The following is a 23,563-nucleotide window of genomic DNA, read 5'->3' as shown; positions in this document are numbered from 1 at the left end:
TCAAGCCAGACTGGCGTTTTGCTCAGAAAGAATACTCAGGCATGTGCTACAGGACCAGTCATGGGAGGGGGAATACTGTAGATTTGTGTAAGATTGTAAGCTGTTGTGCTGCACCTCAGGCTAGCCCATACCGTACACCCATACACTGATTCCTGCTCTGTTAGGGTAATAAGAGGTAAGGTGTGGCAGCTTATTTGTGCCCGCCAGTAGGCAAATTACTTCACTTTCTACCTTCATCCATCAGAAGGCGCCATGCTGTGCAGCACAAGGGTCTCAGCCTTTGGGCTGGGTGTATGTAAATTTATTGTATGTTTCCATCATTTGTGGTTGTGTTTATTTGCCACATCTAAGTAAAATTCTGTTGTGGAAAAAGCTGGTGTTGGGGTTCCTTTCCTCGTTCGTGACTTCACTGTATCCTGGGGAGCCCACCCCTGTACATGGATTACAGTATGGCCAGGGAGGTTCTATAGCAGTCAAACAACAAAAGAGAAAAATCCCCAGCTTAACTTGCCAACCAGCCTGCAAACAAACTAATCTGTCTTAATCTGTCTAACAAAATGCATTAAAAACAGAGGTTTAGTTAGCACACACTTGCAAATACATGCGTAAGCTACAAAGCCTCGTCACGGCACCCCAATATTTTGTATTTCCTAACTCTACAAGTTTTGAGAGCACCCATAGTAGAGGCACATGTATTTAATGGATAGACTAAGGGCAGGACCTGAGGGAGCCCACCCCTCCTTAAAGGTACAGGAAAACACTGGACACCCATCATGTAGCACAATGGCAGCTAAGGTGTCCAGTGCACACCCTCACCAACAATTCAACAGTACAAAAAAGGGCCACTACCCCAGTCTATAACTGTCCTTCACAGCAAGGAGCACATGGAAGGGCGATACATATCAAACAACAAAAAAGAAAAATTCCCTGCACAACTTGCCAAGCAGCCTGCAAACAAACTGAATTAACCTGTCTAACAGTATGCGTTTAGTTAGGACACATTTGTAAATATATACATAAGCTACAGAGCCTCGTCACGGCACCCCAATATTCTGTAGCTCCTAAATCTACAAATTTTGAGAGCCCCCATAGTAGAGGATCATGTATTTAATGGATAGACCAAGGGCAGGTGGACCTGAGGGAAGTTCTATAGAAGTCAATCTATTGCTCATCTTCTGTAAAACCTCAATGCCAAATTTTCCCCACTTGACCAGCTCTGCAGGTTACAACCTGCAATGCTGATCAGTGTATTCTGATGGCGGGGAAGTCTCCATGCTTTAAAAAAACAATAGATTAATGGGGAGCATTTTAGGTGGATGGGGGTATAGGGTCAGGTTTTTCATTCAAGCTACTGGTTGAATGGAAAAAAACAATCCATCTATGGGCTGCCTTACTCTACTATAGACTATCCTTACAGGTCAACCATGAAACTACATGAGCAGTGTACATCTTATGTTGGTGAAAAAAAAAAAAAGATGCAGGTAGATAAATATACTATATTGTGATGCAAGCTGTCAAATAGCAACTCCTCTAACATGGATGCTCAGCAAGGAGTTCATTAAATCCATGTCAAGGCTTGCGAAAGCGGCAGGGCGGACTCAAAATATGTAGGCACACCTCCTCCATTTCCAATTAACGTGAGTCTTTTACTGCACTTAATGTTGACCACTACTGGTCCTTTTTATTACAGGGTGGAGGTAGGAAGGTTTCTAATGCCTTTAACACACATATTTTGATATTTATTATAGGTATTTGTGTAGCACTGTCAACATCTGCAGAACTTTTCATACTGTATATATTGTACATTCACATCAGTCTCTGCCCTTACAGAGCTTACAATCTAAGGTCCCTAATTCCCATTCATACATACACTAAGGCCAATTTAAAAGACAGGAAACAATTAACTAACCACCATGTCTTTAAGGTGTAGGAGGAAACTCATGCAGGAACAGGGAGAACATGAAAACTCCTTGCATGTAGTGACATGATTGGGATTTAACCTATGACCCTAGTGCTGCTCGGTGGAAGTGCTAACCATTTAGTTACTGTTCTGCCCTTAATCATAGTAAGACCTACTGATCATTGTAGGTCTGAGAGTTTGCCAGGTTCATTTAGAGTATGTTTCAACAGAGATGGTGGTTGAACATGTGTGTCAACAGAAGAAATGCATTTAGTTATTACATGGTGCAATTATTCATGTTACTTTTGGCACAGAGCATTTCATTTATGAACTGTTTCCTTTTTGTTGTGCACTATATGAATTGTGTTTCGCTGCAGTTTAGTGCTATTTTTGCAGTTTTCTAGAACATTGCTTATTTTTGTTTTGTGTTTTTGTTGTGAAATATTGTGACCTTATTAACACATCACTTAATACATTGTAAGATATACAGTACATATTGCACATTATAATGTAAATATCTGTTCTTTAAATATTGTTCATATTTTACATTTAGACCTCATGCACATGGACACTTACAGATATTTTATATAACTAGTGCAAAATTCCCATCACTTTCTGTGACCAGGGAGTCACAGCTGGTAAATACAGCTAGTCACACAAGGCTGTATGTGGCCTGCCTTACAAGACTGTACGTGACCATATTTGTGTAAACATTCTACCAGAGAGGAAATGTACAAGGTGTTTTCCAAATGTGAAGCATGAGCAAATATCAATGCACAGAAACCTTAGTATTCACGGGTATGGAAGGCTGTACATACCAGCTGTGGTTCCCCAGGCACAGGAAAGCACTGGGAATTTTGGCCAGGCATATAAAATGCCAGCCAATGTCTGTGTGTATGAGGCCTAATGTGAGATAATGTACAATGTTTATTTACCTTGTGTTCCTCCTTTTTTTGTTTCCCCCAAAACACAATCTCCTTTAATGGCTATAATAAATCAGTAAAACAAATTCACCCTGCTGTTTTCCTGAATTATGTCTAAAGCCAAGAGTTTTTTGTTATTGGACAATGGTAGTTTTTTTTGTATTCTCTGCAGATTCCATTGGGGAGATATACTGGAACATGTTTCTCTATTGGAATATTTTTCACTTCTAGTAAATACCGTATTTTTCGCTCCATAAGACGCACCTGACCATAAGACGCACCTATGTTTTAGAGGCAGAAAACAGGAAAAAAAAATTCTGAACTAATGGACTGCAGACATAGTACAGGAGATGACCAGAGACTGCGGACATAGTACAGGAGATGACCAGAGACTGCAGACACAGTACAGGCGATGACCAGAGACTGCGGACACAGTACAGGAGATGACCAGAGACTGCGGACATAGTACAGGGAATGACCAGAGACTGCGGACATAGTACAGGGAATGACCAGAGACTGCAGACATAGTACAGGGAATGACCAGAGACTGCAGACATAGTACAGGAGATGACCAGAGACTGCGGACATAGTACAGGGAATGACCAGTGACCGCGGACACAGAACAGGAGATGACCAGAGACTGCGGACATAGTACAGGGAATGACCAGAGACCACGGACACAGTACAGGAGATGACCAGAGACTGTGGACATAGTACAGGAGATGACCAGAGACTGCAGACACAGTACAGGAGATGACCAGAGACTGCGGACATAGTACAGGAGATGACCAGAGACTGCGGACATAGTACAGGAGATGACCAGAGACTGCGGACAGTACAGCAGATGACTGCTGACCTTTGGGGAGGGGGGGGAGCGGGTACCTGAATTTGACAGGTACCCACTCCCACTTCCGCGGAGTTGTTCTTTGATCTTACCTGTTCCTCTATCCAGCCGTGCGCTGTCTTCCCGGCTTCTGTAGTGTGGGCGCTCGGCGGACAGCCGGATGCCCAGTGCGCATGAGCGAGAAGCGCTGCGATTTGTGATTGGTCCGGCGGCTTCTGGGATCTGTCATGTGTCCCAGGTACCGCCTTACCATTCACAAAGAGCACCGCTTCGTGCGCATGCGCACTTGGCACCCGGCTGTCACGCACACTACAGAAGCCGGGAAGACAGCGCGCCGCTGGATAGAGGAACAGCTAAGGTCCACTGCAGAGCCGAGTGGCCGGCTCGGTATTCTGACATGGCGGCGGTGGAAATACCGGACCGGCCGCTCCATATTCGCTCCATAAGACGCACTGACATTTTCCCCCCTTTTTTGGGCTTCTAACCATTCTTTACTCTCTCCAAAGCTAAAAAAAAAGTTTACCCCCCCCTTTTAATTTTTTCCTTGATTTATTTTTCCTTCTCGCTCTTTCTCTACTTCTCTTTCCCCCCCCCCCCCCCACTATCTTTGATCCTTCTTGTTCTCTGCTTACTTCTTTCCTTCAACACTGAAAAGTTACTATAGGCTCTTTGCCTAATAGGGTTCTACTGTTTTTTTTTTTTAATTTTTTTCTGGCTCCTACTACCTTTATGGTAGCCACCATTTTGTAGTTTCAGAAATAAGGTTTATCCTTCACATGCAACATTTCATACCATCCCTGTGCATTCTGTATATTTATTTCAGGTATTTCAGGTACTTATATAGCACAGTCAATTTACGCAGCACTTTACATATATATTGTACATTCACATCAGTCCCTAACCCTCCAGGGGCATATAATTTAAGGTCCCTAACTCACATTCATACATACACATACTAGGGCCAATTTAGACAGGATCCAATTCACCTACCAGCATGTCTTTGGAGGGTGGGAGGAAACCAGAGTACCCGGAGGAAACCCACGCAGGCACAGGGAGAACATGCAAACTCCAGGCAGGTGGTGCCGTGGTTGGGATTCAAACCAATGACCCTAGTACTGCCAGGCTGAAGTGCTAACCATTTAGCCACTGTGCTGCAATTTATGTTTTGCAAACTTGTAAAAATATATATATAAAAATGTACATCCTTTTTAAAGTTTCCATTTCTATTACAGCATTATTATCCCTGTACTATCTCCTTGAGATGACGTAAGCTATGTACTTTAAGGTCCTACCTAAACAGTCTATTCAAACTGCATCATAGCAGGCAAGATAACATGTAAACGTTGATATATCTAAAGAATCTTGTAATGTAGTCAGCATTAAATTGATTGGAAAAGATTGGTCACTTTCAGGTGAAAATTAAATGAGGTCAACAAAGGGTATACTAGTAAATTTATTGGGCTATCACTGGCCATTCTCTGCTGGACATTTTGGTGTTTCCTCCAATCTGTGCCTGCACTTTACAAGCTCATAAAGTGCATGTTGTGGCATCCTCCATATATATATACTGCATATAAACCTCATAAATACAAACTTAAAAAATGTGTACAGAACATATGCTATTGTTCCATGTCAATATGATACCAATTTGTCACTTCTATTCCTGCTGTTTACTATTACGTCTACCAATCTATAAATTACTGTCCAAATTCATACAGGCAATTCTGCATTCTACCTTGCTTTATATAAAATGCTGTAGAGGGGCGGACTGACAACTCATGGGGCCCCCGGGCAATAGGGGATCATGGGGCCCCTGTGTCCTTGCCCAAACTCAAGAAAGCCTATGAAAAAGGTACCAGGGGCATCTCATGGGGCCCCCTACTGACCCCGGGCCCTCGGGCAGTGCCCAAGTTTCCAAATGGTCAGTCCGCCCCTGATGCTGTAATCCTATAATCCTTTACAGATCTGTCACATATTTGACAATGCTTGTGCCTTAGATCAGTCCTTTTTAAGATGTTACAATATAAAATTAAACTGCATGAAAAATAGTGAATTCAATAAACAGATAAAATGTTTATTGAAAACCTCCAAATTTTTCATCAAAATGTTTCCTAAATTGTAAAAATTGGAAAAGCTAGGCAAACCCAATAAAGGGGATAACTAATGGTAAAGAAGAGGTTACCTTTAAAGTGGTTGTAAATCTCTGATATGAAATATGAAAAAACATATCGCTCTATAGTGTGTTTGTCTCAATCCAGAACACTATCTGTGTCATTTCTAGCAGATTTAGAAGCCAAATTGCAGTTACACAAGACGTTACAGCAACCGTTTTGTTTTCCTTTGATATTAAGATTTTAAGATTTAAAAGTGTCACTAAACCCAGGATTCTGCATTCACTCCCTGGTCTCCTACAGCCCACACAACATGGAAATGCAATTATTTTAATAAATATAAACTGCTAAATACCTTTTCTCATCAGCAGTTAGAGCAATCTCGTGACTTCTATCAGTGTTCTACAGAGCACATGTTAAAGCTGGTTAAAGTTTTCTTTCTGCACTAGGAGGATGCAGAACCCCTGATCTCTATCTGGACAGTGATGATTGGCCCTGTGCTGATCACATGCACTCTCCCAATCTCTCTAGCAATACACACCAAACTGAGCATGTACAGAGTGTCTCCACACGATATGTCTTATCAGGAGATAAAAGGAGGGCACTGGAAGAAGAGGAGGATCAGAGAAGTCAGGATTAAACAGAGTTTTTATACAATGCAGAAGATTAACCCTTTATGATCCACAATGAGTATAACAAGAATGCTTTATTGCATATACAGACTGTTTACTGTTGTGGGATTTGTAACACTGTCACGATCCCCCCTCCCTCTCTTTCCCCTCTCCGGATTCCTGCACCCCCTCTACCATTGCATGTCCCTGTGCCTGCACATAGCCCACATAAAGTGGTGTGCTGGGCACCAGGGAGCTGCCTCCTGCAGCGAATCCTCACATCTCTCCTCGGCTGGGCGCCAAGGAGTCTGCCGCCCCACTGTGCCTGTATGTGGATTTTCCACATGCAGGCAACCTAGGTGTCTGCATGTGCCCTCCTCTCCATGTCTCGGCAGGCACAGCGTGGCCCTAAGGTTCCTGCGGTCTGCACCCGCCAGAGGCAAGGGACGTGCTCCCTGTGTGTGGCAGGAGTGAGGGGGCGGGGCTTGTTGCCACGACAACCCGATGCCAGGGCAACCTGGGAGTGTCCTGCTCCGGCGATAAAAGACTGGAGTAGGACCCAAGCAGGGAGATCTTTCCCTGCTCATAACCCACGGTGCTGTAAGGGGTCTTGTGCTGCAGCCAGACCCTACAGCCAAGCAGCCTGCTCCCTGCTGTGTGCCTGGACTTACCCATTGCCTGCCAGTCTGCCCTCTGCTGTGTGCCCGGACTTAACTCATTGCCTGCCAGTCTGCCCTCTGCTGTGTGCCTGGACTTAACTCATTGCCTGCCAGCCTGCCCTCTGTTGTGTGCCCAGACTTAACTCATTGCCTGCCAGTCTGCCCTCTGCTGTGTGCCCGAACTTAACTCATTGCCTGCCAGACTGCTCTCTGTTGTGTGCCCAGACTTAACTCATTGCCTGCCAGTCTGCCCTCTGCTGTGTGCCTGGACTTACCCATGGCAGCAATCAGTGACCTGGTGATTTGAATGTCGAGGAGCCAATAGTGGAGTGGGTAGGGAGCGCGTGCCGCATACCCGGGAATGCAAATCATGTACAGTCAGGTCCATAAATATTGGGACATCAACACAATTCTAACATTTTTGGCTCTATACACCACCACAATGGAGTTGAAATGAAACAAACAAGATGTGCTTTAACTGCAGACTGTCAGCTTTAATTTGAGGGTATTTACATCCAAATCAGGTGAACAGTGTAGGAATTACAACAGTTTGCATATGTGCCTCCCACTTGTTTAGGGACCAAAAGTAATGGGACAATTGGCTTCTTAGCTGTTCCATGGCCAGGTGTGTGTCATTCCCTCATTATCCCAATTACAATGAGCAGATAAAAGGTCCAGAGTTCATTTCAAGTGTGCTATTTGCATTTGGAATCTGTTGCTGTCAACTCTCAAGATGAGATCCAAAGAGCTGTCACTATCAGTGAAGCAAGCCATCATTAGGCTGAAAAAACAAAACAAACCCATCAGAGAGATAGCAAAAACATTAGGCGTGGCCAAAACAACTGTGTGGAACATTCTTAAAAAGAAGGAACGCACCGGTGAGCTCAGCAACACCAAAAGACCCGGAAGACCACGGAAAACAACTGTGGTGGATGACCGAAGAATTCTTTCCCTGGTCAAGAAAACACCCTTCACAACAGTTGGCCAGATCAAGAACACTCTCCAGGAGGTAGGTGTATGTGTGTCACGGTCAACAATCAAGAGAAGACTTCAAGAGAGTGAATACAGAGGGTTCGCCACAAGATGTAAACCATTGGTGAGCCTCAAAAACAGGAAGGCCAGATTAGAGTTTGCAAAAAGACATCTAAAAAAGCCTTCACAGTTCTGGACCACCATCCTATGGACAGATGAGATCAAGATCAACTTGTACCAGAGTGATGGGAAGAGAAGAGTATGGAGAAGGAAAGGAACTGCTCATGATCCTCAGCATACCACCTCATCAGTGAAGCATGGTGGTGGTAGTGTCATGGCGTGGGCATGTATGGCTGCCAGTGGAACTGGTTCTCTTGTATTTATTGATGATGTGACTGCTGACAAAAGCAGCAGGATGAATTCTGAAGTGTTTCGGGCAATATTATCTGCTCATATTCAGCCAAATGCTTCAGAACTCATTGGACGCCGCTTCACAGTGCAGATGGACAATGACCCAAAGCATACTGCAAAAGCAACCAAAGAGTTTTTTAAGGGAAAAAAGTGGAAAGTTATGCAATGGCCAAGTCAGTCACCGGACCTGAATCCGATTGAGCATGCATTTCACTTGCTGAAGACAAAACTGAAGGGAAAATGCCCCAAGAACAAGCAGGAACTGAAGACAGTTGCAGTAGAGGCCTGGCAGAGCATCACCAGGGATGATACCCAGCGTCTGGTGATGTCTATACGTTCCAGACTTCAGGCTGTAATTGACTGCAATGGATTTGCAACCAAGTATTAAAAAGTGAAAGTTTGATTTATGATTATTATTCTGTCCCATTACTTTTGGTCCCTTAAAAAGTGGGAGGCACATATGCAAGCTGTTGTAATTCCTACACCGTTCACCTGATTTGGATGTAAATACCCTCAAATTAAAGCTGACAGTCTGAAGTTAAAGCACATCTTGTTCGTTTCATTTCAAATCCATTGTGGTGGTGTATAGAGCCAAAAATGTTAGAATTGTGTCGATGTCCCAATATTTCTGGACCTGACTGTATATGTACATGATTTTGCATATCCCTGCCGCCCTGTAGCAGTACTTCTGCTATAGGGTGGTCAGGAAGCTGTTAAAGCTCCATATCCCTTCCACCCCCCTGCTACCACCATTCAGTACTAGAAATGTGTGATTCTTTATGTTATGAATCAAAGTTTGGATGAAATTTCCATTATTCAGAGATTTAGATATATCCAAATCTCCGAATCACAATAGTAAAATTTTTTATGAATCTGAAATAAATTATAACAAACACAACAAATTAATTCATATTAATTTGTTTTTTTTCATTTAACTTCAGAGGGTTTTATAAGTTCAATAAATATATGAAATTAATCTGAATATACAAAATTCCGAAAACAAACTATTCTAACATAAGGAATATGATGAAACTAAATGATCAATTCAATGAATTAATCTGAAATTAAAACATTTTTCATGGTGCACATATCTATTCAGCACACGGCCACACAACACAACAAACCTGATGACGTGACTTTTCTCTTTTGCAGTTAGGTAACACATTTAGGTCACCTCACTAACACCTGATTGGCCCCATGTATTGCCCCTCCCCTTTCTATTCATAGTTCTGCTTTAAAGTGAATTACAGAGGTGGAAACCCAGGTGATTTCAGGTGCATACACCAGTTACATGTAAAATTAATTTAATAATTTTTTAAAATGAATACATAACTGCATCACTTGATGTTTTAAATATCTCTTCAGCTTTAACATGACAGTGTTTTATCAGTTTTTGATATTTAATTTATTCAGTTATATTTTAACATAACAAGTAAACTAAACTACTCTCAAAAGTTTGCATGCAGATCTATATAAACAGCTGCCAAAGTAACACTGGGTATGTGGTTATAAATGATATCTATAGAATATTAAAACACAATAATGTGAGTTTTTACACCTAATATACAGCTATTATCTTTTTACAACGTAAAAATTAAAGGATCTGAGAAATGAAAATTGTCATTTTATAAAAAGCTTATAATTTGGAATGAATGTGTTAGATAGAAGCAGCCGTTTGAGTCTCTTCAGTGTTACTGTGTTAGTGTATTCCCGATCACATACTTATTTACACTGTGTGAGGTGCTTGCTGGGAGCACTGAACAATAATACATGAAACTTGTTACCAATGTTTATAGTAATTATAACTTACAATTCGATGTATTACAAGTATTTCATTGAATGATGGATAATGTAAATTAAGCTGAAGATTAATACAATCTCAGAAGGCGTATGGTGAAAAATGCATCATATACAATATTATACACTTTAACTTTTTTGAAATTTCAAACCTGTTTTAGAATAAAATAACTCAAACCAACCAAAGATTATGTTAGAATTGAAGGTTAAGACCAACTTAGTGTGTACATATACTATTATAAATATGGCTCCCATGTGTTGGATTCTTCTAAGAGAGTAGGAATGTCTACTAGTTCCTGCTACTAGTGTATGGAGATGGGCAAGATATTAGTCACATGAGGGGGGATAAATAGAAAGAAAGCACCTTTGGAGCAGACAGAACTGTTGAATGGGGTGGAGGACATCTTCCGAGGAAGTAAAAGTCACTATTCTAGTGAGACACATAGATATGGAAGGTTCTCCTATTTGGTATACATCGTTTCCTTCTCTTGACTTGTGGTATCTATCTTGACCCTACAGACACGCCACTCATACAAACATGGGGAGTCTGTAATAATTTAATGATATATTACCTAAAGGGATTTTCACCTATACCTAGTTGAGACTGTGGAGTTAGTTGTAATTTTCTAATAAGTATTTTTGAAAGTAAAATAGAGGTTTTCATGATAATTATACTAAAGCCCTTGTTCTTCTCCTTTTGGGGTAAATATATAGTCCTGATCTGTATTTGAAGTTGAAATACTTACCTGTCCAATTGTCTCTTGCTGTGCCGGTATTTTCTTCTGAATTCTAGTCTTCAGGCCTCTTCATTGGCTGGAGGGGGGATGAAGTCATCCCGAGACACAAAGACTGTCCAGGCACTGTAACTGAGCTGCGCATTTGTAGCTCAGTTTACAGTGCTGGAGAAGACAGCAAGCAGGCAAGTGGAGGCATTTTACTGTAGAAGAGACAATGCATGTCTCTTCTGCAATAAAAGCCTTTCTGCTTGCTGTTTCTTACAGCGGAACTTCAGTTCCACTTTAATGTGATTTAAAGTGATGTGTGTATATATATATATTTTTTTTTTTTTCCTAGAAATTTGCCATATACAACCAGATGGATCTGTACTGAAGAAAAGGTTTCACATGAAACACATTGACAACAAGACATGAATACTGAAAGTTGTAAGTAATGTGTATTTTTCAAAAAATCAATACCAGGGTTTACTATGTATGTTGATAGTTGATGTACTTGTGTTTGGTCTTCAATAACAATGTGGAGCAAATTCTTGGTTCTTTTATTTGTGATGAAATAAACATTTATGATAAGAATTTTAAACTTGGTTCCTTTCACTACATTTAAAGAATATGTAAACCTAGCATTTCATATTGCTGATATGTCCATGTACCATGTACTTGTATGAAAAAGTATCATATTCTCTTTGTATTGCTTCCTTTGTGTGAAATCCTTGGTATTTCTGCCAGACCCCCTACTTTCCTGTTAAAAACTGACCACACTAAACATGAGAGCACAGTGTCCCCCTGAACAGTCATTCACTGGGAAGACCAGTGCACTGCTGTTTCTCCTCCCCCATGTCTCTAAGCTTCTAATGCAGCTAAGAACAGAGGTTATTTGACCACTTATAAAAAAAAAGAAAAAAAAAGATATTTATTACATTTTTTTATATGTATACCGATATGTTTTGCCTTTCATTTCTATTTTAAACTAAATGGGTGGTTTTACAAGGTTAATGTTTATACATAAAATTAAAAACAGATGAACCGTGCATGGTCATAAACATGTGCATATTTTAGACATATCATAAACCAGTCCCATAATTTGTGTATAAAAAATTATTAAATTATTATTAAATGTCATGGACTGCTTTAAGGATAGATGATCACAGGCTAAAGGATCCGGGAACCATTGGCTTACTGGGATTGTCCCGCAAAGCTTTAATGACCATTCTAGAGATAGATGGACAGGAAATGAGGGTGAGTGTCAGTCCATGTGGGCCACTTTTGTTGAGCTCAATAGAGCACAGATCAGGATCAGAAGTTGAACACAAGCACGAGCACTTTTTTTTTAAATTATGGGACTGGGTTATGATATGTCTGAAATATGCACATGTTTATAACCATGCGCGGTTAATCTGTTTTTTCATTTTACTTTTTTGTGATTATTTTACACAATTAGAAGACGTCTGTAATCAGGTCTAGTTTGTGTTTGTTAAATGAAAAATATACATAAGCACAGGAGCACTTTCTCTCTATTTAAGGTTTATACATACCTTAAAATCCCATGGTTTGTTGTTTTCTAGAAAGTTCTATATAATTTTTGTCACAGAGGTAGTGAACCCTCTGGGTATCCAGGTACATTTAGACCCTAAAGAAGGCCAAGGTGCAGGGCTGCTCATCAAACCACCTAGCAAGGGATGATGGGCATTGCCAAGGATGTCTCCAAGTTTGAGTCTCTCAGTTACACTTGAACTGGAAAGAGCTGACAGCAGGCAGAAAGGAAACATGGTACAAAATCAACAAGCAAGGTCATGGTCAAACAGGTAGAAGTCAGGTCTGGCAGGTAAAAAGGATTATTGAGTCCATTAGCAAATATCAGTGATCAAGGAAAAGGAGCCTGGTAACAGATATTTAGAGAGGTATTTGCTCAGGTAATTCCTCACTGCATTGAGCAAGTTTAAAGAACCAGCAGGTGTAGTGCAAGAATACATAAACACAAGGAACAAAAAACTGTTAGGACAGTTCTCCAGCTAGGGGCAAAGCCAACATTGGGCCCAGGTAGGAAGCAGCAGACAGATTCTGCAGAAAGTCAGCTGCAACAGAAACAGCTGTAGACATCAGCACAGATCAGTTCTGGAGGCAGCAAACTGTGAATTTTCAATAGTATCGTTTCCAGATTGTCAAATATCTGGTGTTACAGTACGATGGTTTACGTGAAATCTCCATTAACAGATGTAAATAATATCGTAATTATGAATATATTGAGTTTGATCAATGTGAGTGCATAATATGTTTGCCAGGGGGAATATTCTATTAATTACTACTGTATGTGAGAAGGCTTTTCACAGACACTTCAATGCCTGAGTTTGTTTATCTGAACATTGTGACCCAAATCTCTTTGTTTCACATATATCCACTTCAAAGGATCCCCTTGTTTAGATATGCAATGAGTGTGTCCATCCTTTCATGAATAAGTAATTGTCCCTCCAAAAAGGGTGTGCTAAGGATTTGCATTTAAGGGGTTTGATTTATGCTAAATACAGGGGATTGGGAATTAGCCAATTCTAAAATGGATAAGTAAGATTTGAATAAAGGGAATAGATATGCCAACCAATAAGAGCCACTCCATGAAAACTAATGGGGGAGAGGCCTATTTAAGTATGCACACTAGAGGATGAAGTTAGATAGAGAAGTTAGATTTCTTTGGAACACCAGTTACCAGAATGGGGCCCTCATCCGCAGTTCCATGGTGATCATGGAATATATCCCTTGCACCCATATCTGAATGTTTGTCTTATGTCTTTTCTTTCTCATTGTCTGTATTTAGTAGTATGTTAGAGCTCTCCTAATAATGTTTCTTTTCTGTAACTAGATAGATTGTTTTTTGGTAGTTTAGGACCTTCATACTATTTACCAACTAATTTCTGTTGTTGTGTTGAAGCTTTCACTTCTGGGTAAGCATTCTCATTTACCAAATCATATCAGAGAAATACTGTATTAAATTTCATAATCTATAGATTTTAAAATTAAATGTAAATGTCAAAGGCCGATAGATGGATCGATGGCAAGGGTATACCTACGTTTCCCACAGTACACCATTACATCTTTTGATATTTTTTAAAATGATTAAAAAGGGTTTTTTTCTGCATTCTTAATCAAGTATAATACCTTTAACCATAGACATTTTTTGAACAAAGATCTAATGTTAATTTTTTTTGTCAACAATTATTTTTTCACATGACTGTATACAAAAAATAGAGCTAATAAAAATAAGAGTGATGAAACACAATACGATGCTCTATAAAACAAGCCTAAAAACATGACTTGCAATTGCCCACACTTAAGATAGCCACCTCTCTTTTAAAGCAAAATCTTTCACTCCTTAGTTGTCCCTCTTTTGGTCTTACGTAAAGAGCTCTATAAATACCAATAATATTTAATTTGCAAAAGTGTTTAACTATACTAAATATTTTATCTAATCTCTAAGTTATTTTGAAAGGCCAATATTAAAAAAAAGAAAAAAGAATTAATGGGCATATTCAATATTTTTTGTAAGTTAATAATTCATACATTTGGGCCTGGCACGGATATTTCCTTTACATACATAGTTGTGCTAAAAAGTGTCCTTGTTAATTGTTTTATAAATTTGGGAGATAAGTAAAAATGTGCAATAAAGAATTAATTTTTTGAGAGGAGCAGTAAAAACGAGACCCTAAAAGCCAATTATAAGATATGCATTCTATACTATATAATATTATTCTATACCAGATTTCCATCTGACTTAGAACAGAATATGTGAATTCTAAAGCACTTTCAACAGCTAAACATTCACTGCCTCCTGGGGTAGATGGCCTCACTGGAGTTTTTGAAGAGGCAGTGAAAGTCCACACAGCAGTTCAGCTTTCCAGCTGCCTACAATTAGCTGTATTACATTTCTAGCATCAAATACACATAACGTGCATTCCATATAAATAGAAACATAAAAATAATTCCTAGGCAGTCCACCACTAACTGCACTTTTCCAGTCCCTTTCTAAGAGAAAAGCAAACCTTGCATCCAACAAACAAAATTTCTTCCTTCCATTTGCAAGACTACCAGCTTACTATGTGTATCAGAACTCTCATTGGTCCACACATACAGTTTGTGTTAAATTTCCTTTGGGAAATCAACTGTTGACCTCAATGATAGATGGCCTTTGAATTAAAAGAATCCTATGATTAAGCCCCAGTGAGAAGAGTGAAATGCACCAGAGGGAGTGGTTTAGCGGAGACATGTAGGCTGAGGCCCTCATTTCAAGGGCTGATCGGAAGAGTGGTGTTTCTTCCATTTATATTCCCGTAGAAATAAACTGGAAATCTACTGGCCAAGAGCAGACTGACCAGGAGACTTTTTGTGAGGATATTGTATGGAAGACAGCCCAACAGCAAATATTTCAACTGACTAAGGATAGAAGATTATAGAACTTGTTGGGAAAGGGATGACCTGCCTTTTAAGGATACCTGTTCTAAAACAAATTTTAGCAATTTTAACATTTGAGCTTTTTTCTGTTAGCAGCTACATGAAATTGCTTCGTGCTTGTAATACAAATGCAAAAATGATCAAATAAGTAGCAATCATTTTAAAGATTAAATTGCACGTACCTTATTATCCAGCGACAAGATAGGTTTGGCTTATAATTTTCTGGATAATTTTGAGAATGAAATGTTCCTTCGCCGTCAGTTAACAGAAACTGACCATCACAGCTTGAGGCTGGGAATGAAATATAACAATTGCTTATCATTTATCTGCAGCATAAAAAACATGCCATTTACCAAACTTTTCCAGGAAAACAATTTAGCTCAGTCATACAAAAAGTCTGTGGTGTAATATTTTAGCTGTTTATACAGAATTCATGTGATTTGTGTATGCATTTGTACTTATCAGTTTTTAAGCAGTCGGAGAATTTAGTGAGTAATCATTTTAACCACTTGCCACTCCTACACAGTAGGTTTACTGCAGGCTCAGTCACTTATAGTGATGGGCCAAACACCTCTGTGTTCGGTTTGCAGTCAAACATTCAAACCTAATGAATGTTCGACCATGAACTACGAACTTAATGCAAGTCTATGGGACTCAAACTTGTAAATTCAAAAGTGGCCATTTTGAAGGCTTATATGCACGTTTTTGGCCATAAAATGGGTATGGGGACTTGGGTACTGCCCTGAGGGACATGAATCAGTGAAAAAAAAAATTCAAAAAGTACAGTTTTTAAGGGGGCAGTCATTTTTCAATGCTTAAAGTAAAAAAAAATGAAAAATTCCTTTAAATATCATGCCTGGGGGTTCCCCTTAAACTGCCTGCAAAGTTGCACATCTGTACAATATATAGAACCTGCTAAAGCAGGACTGACTTTTTTTTTTAATGACATTTTTATTTAAAAAAAAGTGTGGGTCCCCCCCAATCATACCAGGTCCTTTTTTAAGAGGAACCCCACCTCCCCAAAATGGGTAGGGAGTGAGTGGGGTTCCTCCTAAAAGCCTTACCAGGCCCTTTAGGCCTAGTAGGAATTTTAAGATGACTCTCCCCAAAAAATGGGGGGAAAAAGCATGGGGTCCCTCCTAAGTTCCTACGAAAACCTTGAACTGAGCACAGGTCTGGAAGACCAGGAACAAGCGTACCCCTCCCTGCAGCTTATCAGGCCATGTCCCCTCAGCATGGGACGGTGTCCCCATGCTGATGGGGACATGGGCCTCTTCCCCATAACCCTGGCCCAGTAGTTGTGGGGGTTTGTGGGCAGGGGAGCTCATTAGCATCAGGATATCCCTTTAAATAAGGGGACACAATGATGCTGCCCCCCCTTTTGAATGAGTAAGGGGTACTTGTAACCCTACCTATTCACTAAAGGTTACATTTGGAAAAAAAAAGTGACCAGTCTTTTGAAGAAACCCTTTATTGAACATAAAACAAAACAAAAGTTTTTGAGTCTTTTATTTAAAAAAGTCTTTTATTTAAAAAAAAAACAATTATTCCATCATTGTAATCCATCATTAATCACGGGGTCCAACAATGTCAAGCTGACTCACTGAAATGAAAAAAAAGCCAATGCCTGCTGACCTGTCTGCACCCGCTGAACACTCGCCGCAATCTGATATTTGCTGGTGGTGGTCATGTGCATTGCTTTGGCCAATCATAATGCACTGTGAAAGTGCAGTGCATTGTGGGACACAGTGAGCAAACAGCCGGCCGAACACCCTCGCCATTCATGTGTTTGTCAAACACGTGAATGGTTGATGTTCGAGTTGAACTTCTAGACCTTCATTAGTCACCTATATTATATACATGATTGAGCCTGCTCCTGTTTAGGAGCATGCACAGTGCCCGCTTGGACTTGCAACATGTTTCCTGTGACACAGCATACAACTGTTACCGGTAACAGGGTATCATGTGATCACTATGATTGGTCATAGCGATAACATGATAACCATGTAAACAACCTGTTATGAATGGCTTTACATTCACGATCAGCTTGCTTACTTTTGTGATCTGCGATTGGACCACAGCAATCACATGGTACATGGCTACCATAGGACAAGCCAGGCAGAGACATTTGGTGACCTGTTTCTGCAGAGACAAGCAAGGTAGTGACATTCAGTGACCTGTTGCTGTAGAGACAGGCAAGGAACACCCATTTGGTGCTAATGCTGCAGCAGAAGGAAATTGCTGTGCAATAATCTGTTGCTTTGAGGTTAGTCAGGATAGAGCTGGATTAGAATCTGAAAGCCATTTTTGGCTACGCTGTATGACAGAGCACATACAATTATGGTAGACAATTTACCATTAAATCTAAAAAAAGAGTATTCAAAGCTAACAAGATTTATTAGAGAACTGGAAACAAATATGTCACTTGATCCACGAGAGTTAAATGCATAAAAACATAACATGTATATAATCACCTATATAAGTTCATTACTGCAACTGCAACTTTTTTTGTTTGTTTTATATTATTTACATTATTCACTACAGTTTATTTGTACTAGAAATTGTATAGCAGAATAACGATCCTGTAGCATCTGCACAGTTTGTTTGTTAACGTACTGATCCAACCGGGAATATATATTTGCTTTGTTGTTTTTTTATTTCAGTGTAACCCATATGGCTGTTTCTGCAGAAATAGAATAGTGTAATTCAGACTTTCAGTCCATTGGAGATTTTTCCTACCTGGTTTCTATCATATTTTTTGTTTACTGTACATTCTTTAATACCCATGTCTATCTTTTAGAAATTTATGACAACTGAAGGCACATCAGACACTCCATTGAACTAGAACAGTTTGTAATGTTTAACCACTGACATACACATTTGTATTAAAAAAAAAAAAGAATTGTTATTTATGCAGTAAGCAGACCTTTAATGTGTTTATGTTTCATGTCTAACATTTTTTTTTGTTAGAGGGGAAGTTGGGTGTATATACTGGAAATAGTGGATTACCTAAAACCACTTGGTCCCATTCAAAGCAGTGTTCCTGTTCTGTATTAATAGCACCTTCTTTGCTGTATTTAGCGCCACCCTATTCTAAAGCCCAATTTGTGGAAATTGCTACCTGGGGAGGTACAGCCAGCACTGAGCCCTCAGCCCCTGTCTACTCTTAAAGTTCCCTTGCTTTTATGAAGGAACAATCAGTGCTGTCTTGACAACATTGATTATTTATTGGCTCCTGTCTAAATTGTCCCTAGTATGTGTATGTATGAATGTGAGTTAGGGACTTTAGATTGTGCGCTCCTTGAAGGTTAGGGACATGTGACTGTACAATATATGTATGTAAAGCGCTGCGTAAATTGACGGCGCTATATAAGTACATGAAATAAATAAATACATTTAGTCATATTAGTAAAAGATCACTTTTTGCTGCAGCATTTTGTTATCTGTAACAGCCTGTTAATACAGAGCTCCGGCAGATGGATCAACCAATGCTGCAGTGCTGAGTGATCTCTCCCTTTTCTGAATGAACATGGGGGTTATTTACTTAAAACAGTGAGCGCAAAATCTGGTGCAACTCTTCCTAGAAACCAATCAGTTTCTAGGTTTTATTGTCAAAGCTTAATTGAACAAACTGAAGTTAAAAACTGATTGGCTACCATGCACAGTTGCACCAGATTCTGAGTGCACCAGATTTCGTAAATCTACCCTATGTGTCTAATCCAACTGTCACTCACAAATCTGTCTCTTTGCTAGCAGTGTTATCAGACAGTTGTGGGAACACTGTCCAACCACTCTGCACTTGTGTATCGAAAGTGGATTTTTTGCCAGCGTTTCCTGTGAGTTCTTAGTATATAGCCCTGAGCCAACATCTGAGTAGTCAGATTAATGGCCTAGATGGAATAGAGTGTAACCAAGCACCTAATTTGCAGGCAGTGGCCATTAGGGAGCAGTACACACAGTATGCCGGAAATGTGTTCTCTCATGTAATGCTCATAACAGAAGTAAAGAGACTGACACCAGCCATAGAAATCACAACCACACATAACTAACAGCAAAAATTATTGGTGGAAGAGAGAGCTAATATCTGTAAGGGGAAGCTCAATGCCAGTATGGATCATAAGGAAAGGAGATTGATGTTTATTGAAAACATTCAGGCAGGAAATGAAGACGAGTTCAAGATAGCTATTGCAGCTTCTAAAGGTTATATTGTGGAAATGCAAAATTGCAAGAAAGTATGGGCAAAGAGGTAAGGTTGGGATTCAGCTTTAACCATATTCTCTGATAGCTCCCAGTGTTCTCTAGAATCGTCTTATCCCTTCCTGTCCACACTATATTTTATGTCAACTTTCTCTCTTATCTCCCTCTCCCCCTATTGTTTATTCTACCTTCCCTGACATTCCCTTCCCACTCCTCCATGCTGTGTTTAATACCAGCCACCAAATCCACCACAATTCTTACAGACACATACTGCCCTCCATCATGTTCTCTGAATGCCTATTCTACACATAGTGCCCACTGTCATACTCTTCCACACTACTCTTCTACACATACTGCCCACTGTCATACCCTTCCACACTTCTCTGCTATACATACCACCTGCTGTTATACCGTCTGCCGTTTTCTCCTGCACATATTGCCTGCTGTTATACCCTCTACCCTCTTCCCTTTGTACTCCTCTCCTACATATATTGCCCACTGTCATACTCATCCACACTCCTCTACTGCACATACAGTCCACTGTCATACCCTTCCTCACTCATCTCCTGAACATAATGCCCACTGTCATACTCATCCACATTCCTCTCCTGCACATACTGCTCACTGTCATACTCTTCCACACTCATCTCCTGAACATAATTCCCACTGTCATTCCCATCCAAATTCCTCTCCTGCACATACTGCTCAATGTCATACTCTTCCACCCTCATCTCTTGAACATAATGCCCCCTGTCATACTCATCCACACTCCTCTCCTGCACATAAAGCTCACTGTCATACTCTTCCACACTCATCTCCTGAACATAATTCCCACTGTCATACCCATCCACACTTCTCTCCTGCACATACTGCCTACTGTCAAATCCTACACACTCCTCTCCTGTACATAATTCCCACTGTCATACCCTAAAACACTCCTCTCCTGTACATACTGCCCACTGTCATACCTTTCCACAATCCTCTCCTGCATATATTGCCTCCTGTGATACCCTCCACATTCCTCCTCAGCACATACTGCCCACTGTCATACCTTTCCACAATCCTCTCCTGCATATATTGCCTCCTGTCATACCCTCCACATTCCTCCTCTGCACATACTGCCCACTGTCATATCTCCATACTCCTCCCCTTCCACACTCCTCTCCTGCATATACTGCTCACTGTCCAACCCTTCCACACTCCTTTTCTGCTCAAACTGCTCAAATAGTCCTTTCCTGCACATAGAAAATGTTATTTTTGTCTGAATACAGTATACAGTTAAACAATTATATCATCTGTTATACTGAGCAAGTGATTTCAATGATGCAGGCTGTCTTTTAATAGAAGTTGTATATAGGTAAATCAAGTGTTGGAAACATTATCATGCAAAGAATGTGCTTATAAAGTGTTAAATGCAGTGATAACTGTCCCGGGCAGCTTTCAGTAATTGCAGTGCTCAATAAAAACACATTAAGTTTTAATTGGATGTGGGAAAAAAATGATAAGTCTTTCTCATCACATCCGATAAACTGACACATGTACAAAATATATAGTATCATGTTCTGACTTCATACCTTTTTTAAATATCCATTTATAAAACAAGCCATGCATATTTAAACCAATTAAATAAATAAGAAGAGGACTTAACATATATAACAGCTAATCAAAAGCAAGGTGTTACAGAGAAAATGCTAATTAGCATTTTAAATGAGCACATCTAAAGAAAAAAAAGGTATACATGCTTTTCTTGTTACATTGATTCACCATTTGCCATGTATACCTATCCTGGGAAGTGATAGGAAATTATGGGAAATCTCTATAAAGAAGACAAAGACAAATCATAAGAAAGGGTCAGAACATCGGCACGTTTCTATTGCTGTTTGTGTCTGTTCTGTTACAGTGGCAATTGCATTCCTTATTTTTTATACAGGTGTTACATATCCAGAAAGTCAGACAAAATCCCCAAAATTTGGGATACACACAGACATTAAAGTTGGTACCATTTTATGTGCATATGATACTCCTTTCACAGAGTTCCTTGTGCACATAAAACTGTGCCAGTGGTGGAAACCCAGTCACTGCTCAAACTGGAGACTGAGCAGTGAGAATAGGGAACCCATTCTTCTTTCTCTTCAATCTCAGCTACAATCTCAGCCTTGGGTTAAACCTACTACAGCAAACACTACCTGGAAAACATATATTAGCAAAGCTAGAAGTACTAAAATATTTTTCACCATTTGTCCTCTTAGACCATAAACCATATATCCCCTAATTACAAGGGATGACAGTGCTTTCCAAACTAATAAACAGTGAACCAAATGTAATAAAAAATGTAATCCATAAATTAAAGTTCATAATAAGAAGTAATCCATATGTGTGTGTGCTCAATGTTCATTACAGTTCACTTTCTGTGCAAAAAAGTGCTTATACTATGAATAACTCCCAAACCAGATGGCTCAAAGCAGAGGAAAGTTCCTAAAGACAGAGGTAACACACCTGACTCACTGGATCATAGTAACCCCTTGTTTTACGAAGTGAGTCAAAAACAGATTTCTATACATCCACTCCTGCTTCTCTACAGCTCTCCTCTTTAAATAGCCTCCACAACTTCCAAACTGGTATTGGTAAAGCTAGAAGTATTAAAATATTTTCTGCTATTTGTCATTTTGGACCATAAGCCATATATCCCCTAATTACAAGGGATAACAGTGCTTTCCAAACTAATAAACAGTGAACCAAATGTGGTACAAAAAAGTAATCCACAAATCAAAGTTCATAATAAGAAGTAATCCATATGTGTGTGTGCTCAGTGTTCATTACAGTTCACTTTCCTTTCTGTGGAAAAAAAGTACTGATACTGTGAAGAATCCCCAAGCCAGATGGACCAAAGCAGAGGAAAGATCCTAAAGATAGAGGTAGCACACCTGACTCACTGGATCATATTGACTCCTTGTTTTACGTAGTAAGTCAACAATGGCTTTCTATACATCCACTCCTGCTTCTCTACAGCTCTCCTCTTTAAATAGCCTCTACAACTTACATACTAGTATTACATGATCTGAACATATTTTCAACAAGTGGCAAAAAGAAAGGGGGCTCCGTATAGTGAAAGCATTATTGATTAAACCAGGGGTGTCAGGGGCAGAGACATGATTGGGTTTGTAGTTTCTCAACAATTGGAGGGCCACAGTTTGACACCTGTGGATTAAACCATAAAAACCATTAAATACACAATAAACAGAATACATATCCTTGAACATACAATATGCCATGCCTCATCCAAGATGGCCACCAAAGCTTACCACAAGGAACCAGATGTGATATCACCGGAAGTTACCACCCAACATGTTTTATCATAATAATGCAATGTCCTCAGACTCAAAATAAATTTTTGGAAAAGACCAAGGCTTCAGCTTTATTGAATATGTGCAAACAAGTAATCATTTCCAGTAACAAAGAATGTATGCCAGCCACAAGTAAACTGTGAGTGCCTAAATACTGCATGAGCGTAAATCATGAATTATGAGTACCGAACAAGCATTCTTCTAATCCATATACTCACCAGGGGCATAAACCATAAGCAACAGTAAAACATTTGACAAGGTAATAACCTCTAATAAAGCTGTGATACAACAATATGCCCAAGTGAGGGAGGTACTCGTCTGTTGGTTGTGGATCTGCAAGGTCAGTGCATGCACCCTGACACCTACCTGAAAAACCTTAAAGAAGAATTCTAGGCACAATATATTTTTACATAATTTCATTGTTCCAGCTTGGACCAATGTAACTATGAATATACCATACCTGGATGATGCCTCTGTAATCTAAAAATTACCCCTACTCCGGTGATCTTAACTTGCTTCCTGGTCCCACACTGGGAATCCGGCCTGATGCATTGTATGCTGTAAATACAAGAGATTGGCCGCTTAGCATGGATGCCATTCTGAGAATGCTTTGCATTTGC

The 23,563-nt window shown here is 39.9% G+C and overlaps 1 protein-coding gene across 1 annotated transcript in view; it reads right to left on the bottom strand.

The window, feature by feature from the left end:
- Positions 1-23,563, bottom strand: part of TMPRSS15 (transmembrane serine protease 15) — a 450,422-nt gene that overhangs the window by 299,137 nt on the left and 127,722 nt on the right. Inside the window, exon 8 of the mRNA XM_089657394.1 lies at positions 15,585-15,693. Coding sequence (XP_089513520.1) covers positions 15,585-15,693 — 109 coding nt within the window. The remainder of the gene's footprint in view (positions 1-15,584; positions 15,694-23,563) is intronic.

This window comes from Staurois parvus, unplaced genomic scaffold (genome assembly GCF_062004578.1).
Source record: "Staurois parvus isolate SC_StPar_1 unplaced genomic scaffold, SC_StPar_1.0 ptg000988l, whole genome shotgun sequence".
Taxonomy (NCBI): domain Eukaryota; kingdom Metazoa; phylum Chordata; class Amphibia; order Anura; family Ranidae; genus Staurois; species Staurois parvus.
Note: the sequence above shows the minus strand (reverse complement) of the source record. Positions and strands in the feature narration are given on the sequence as shown.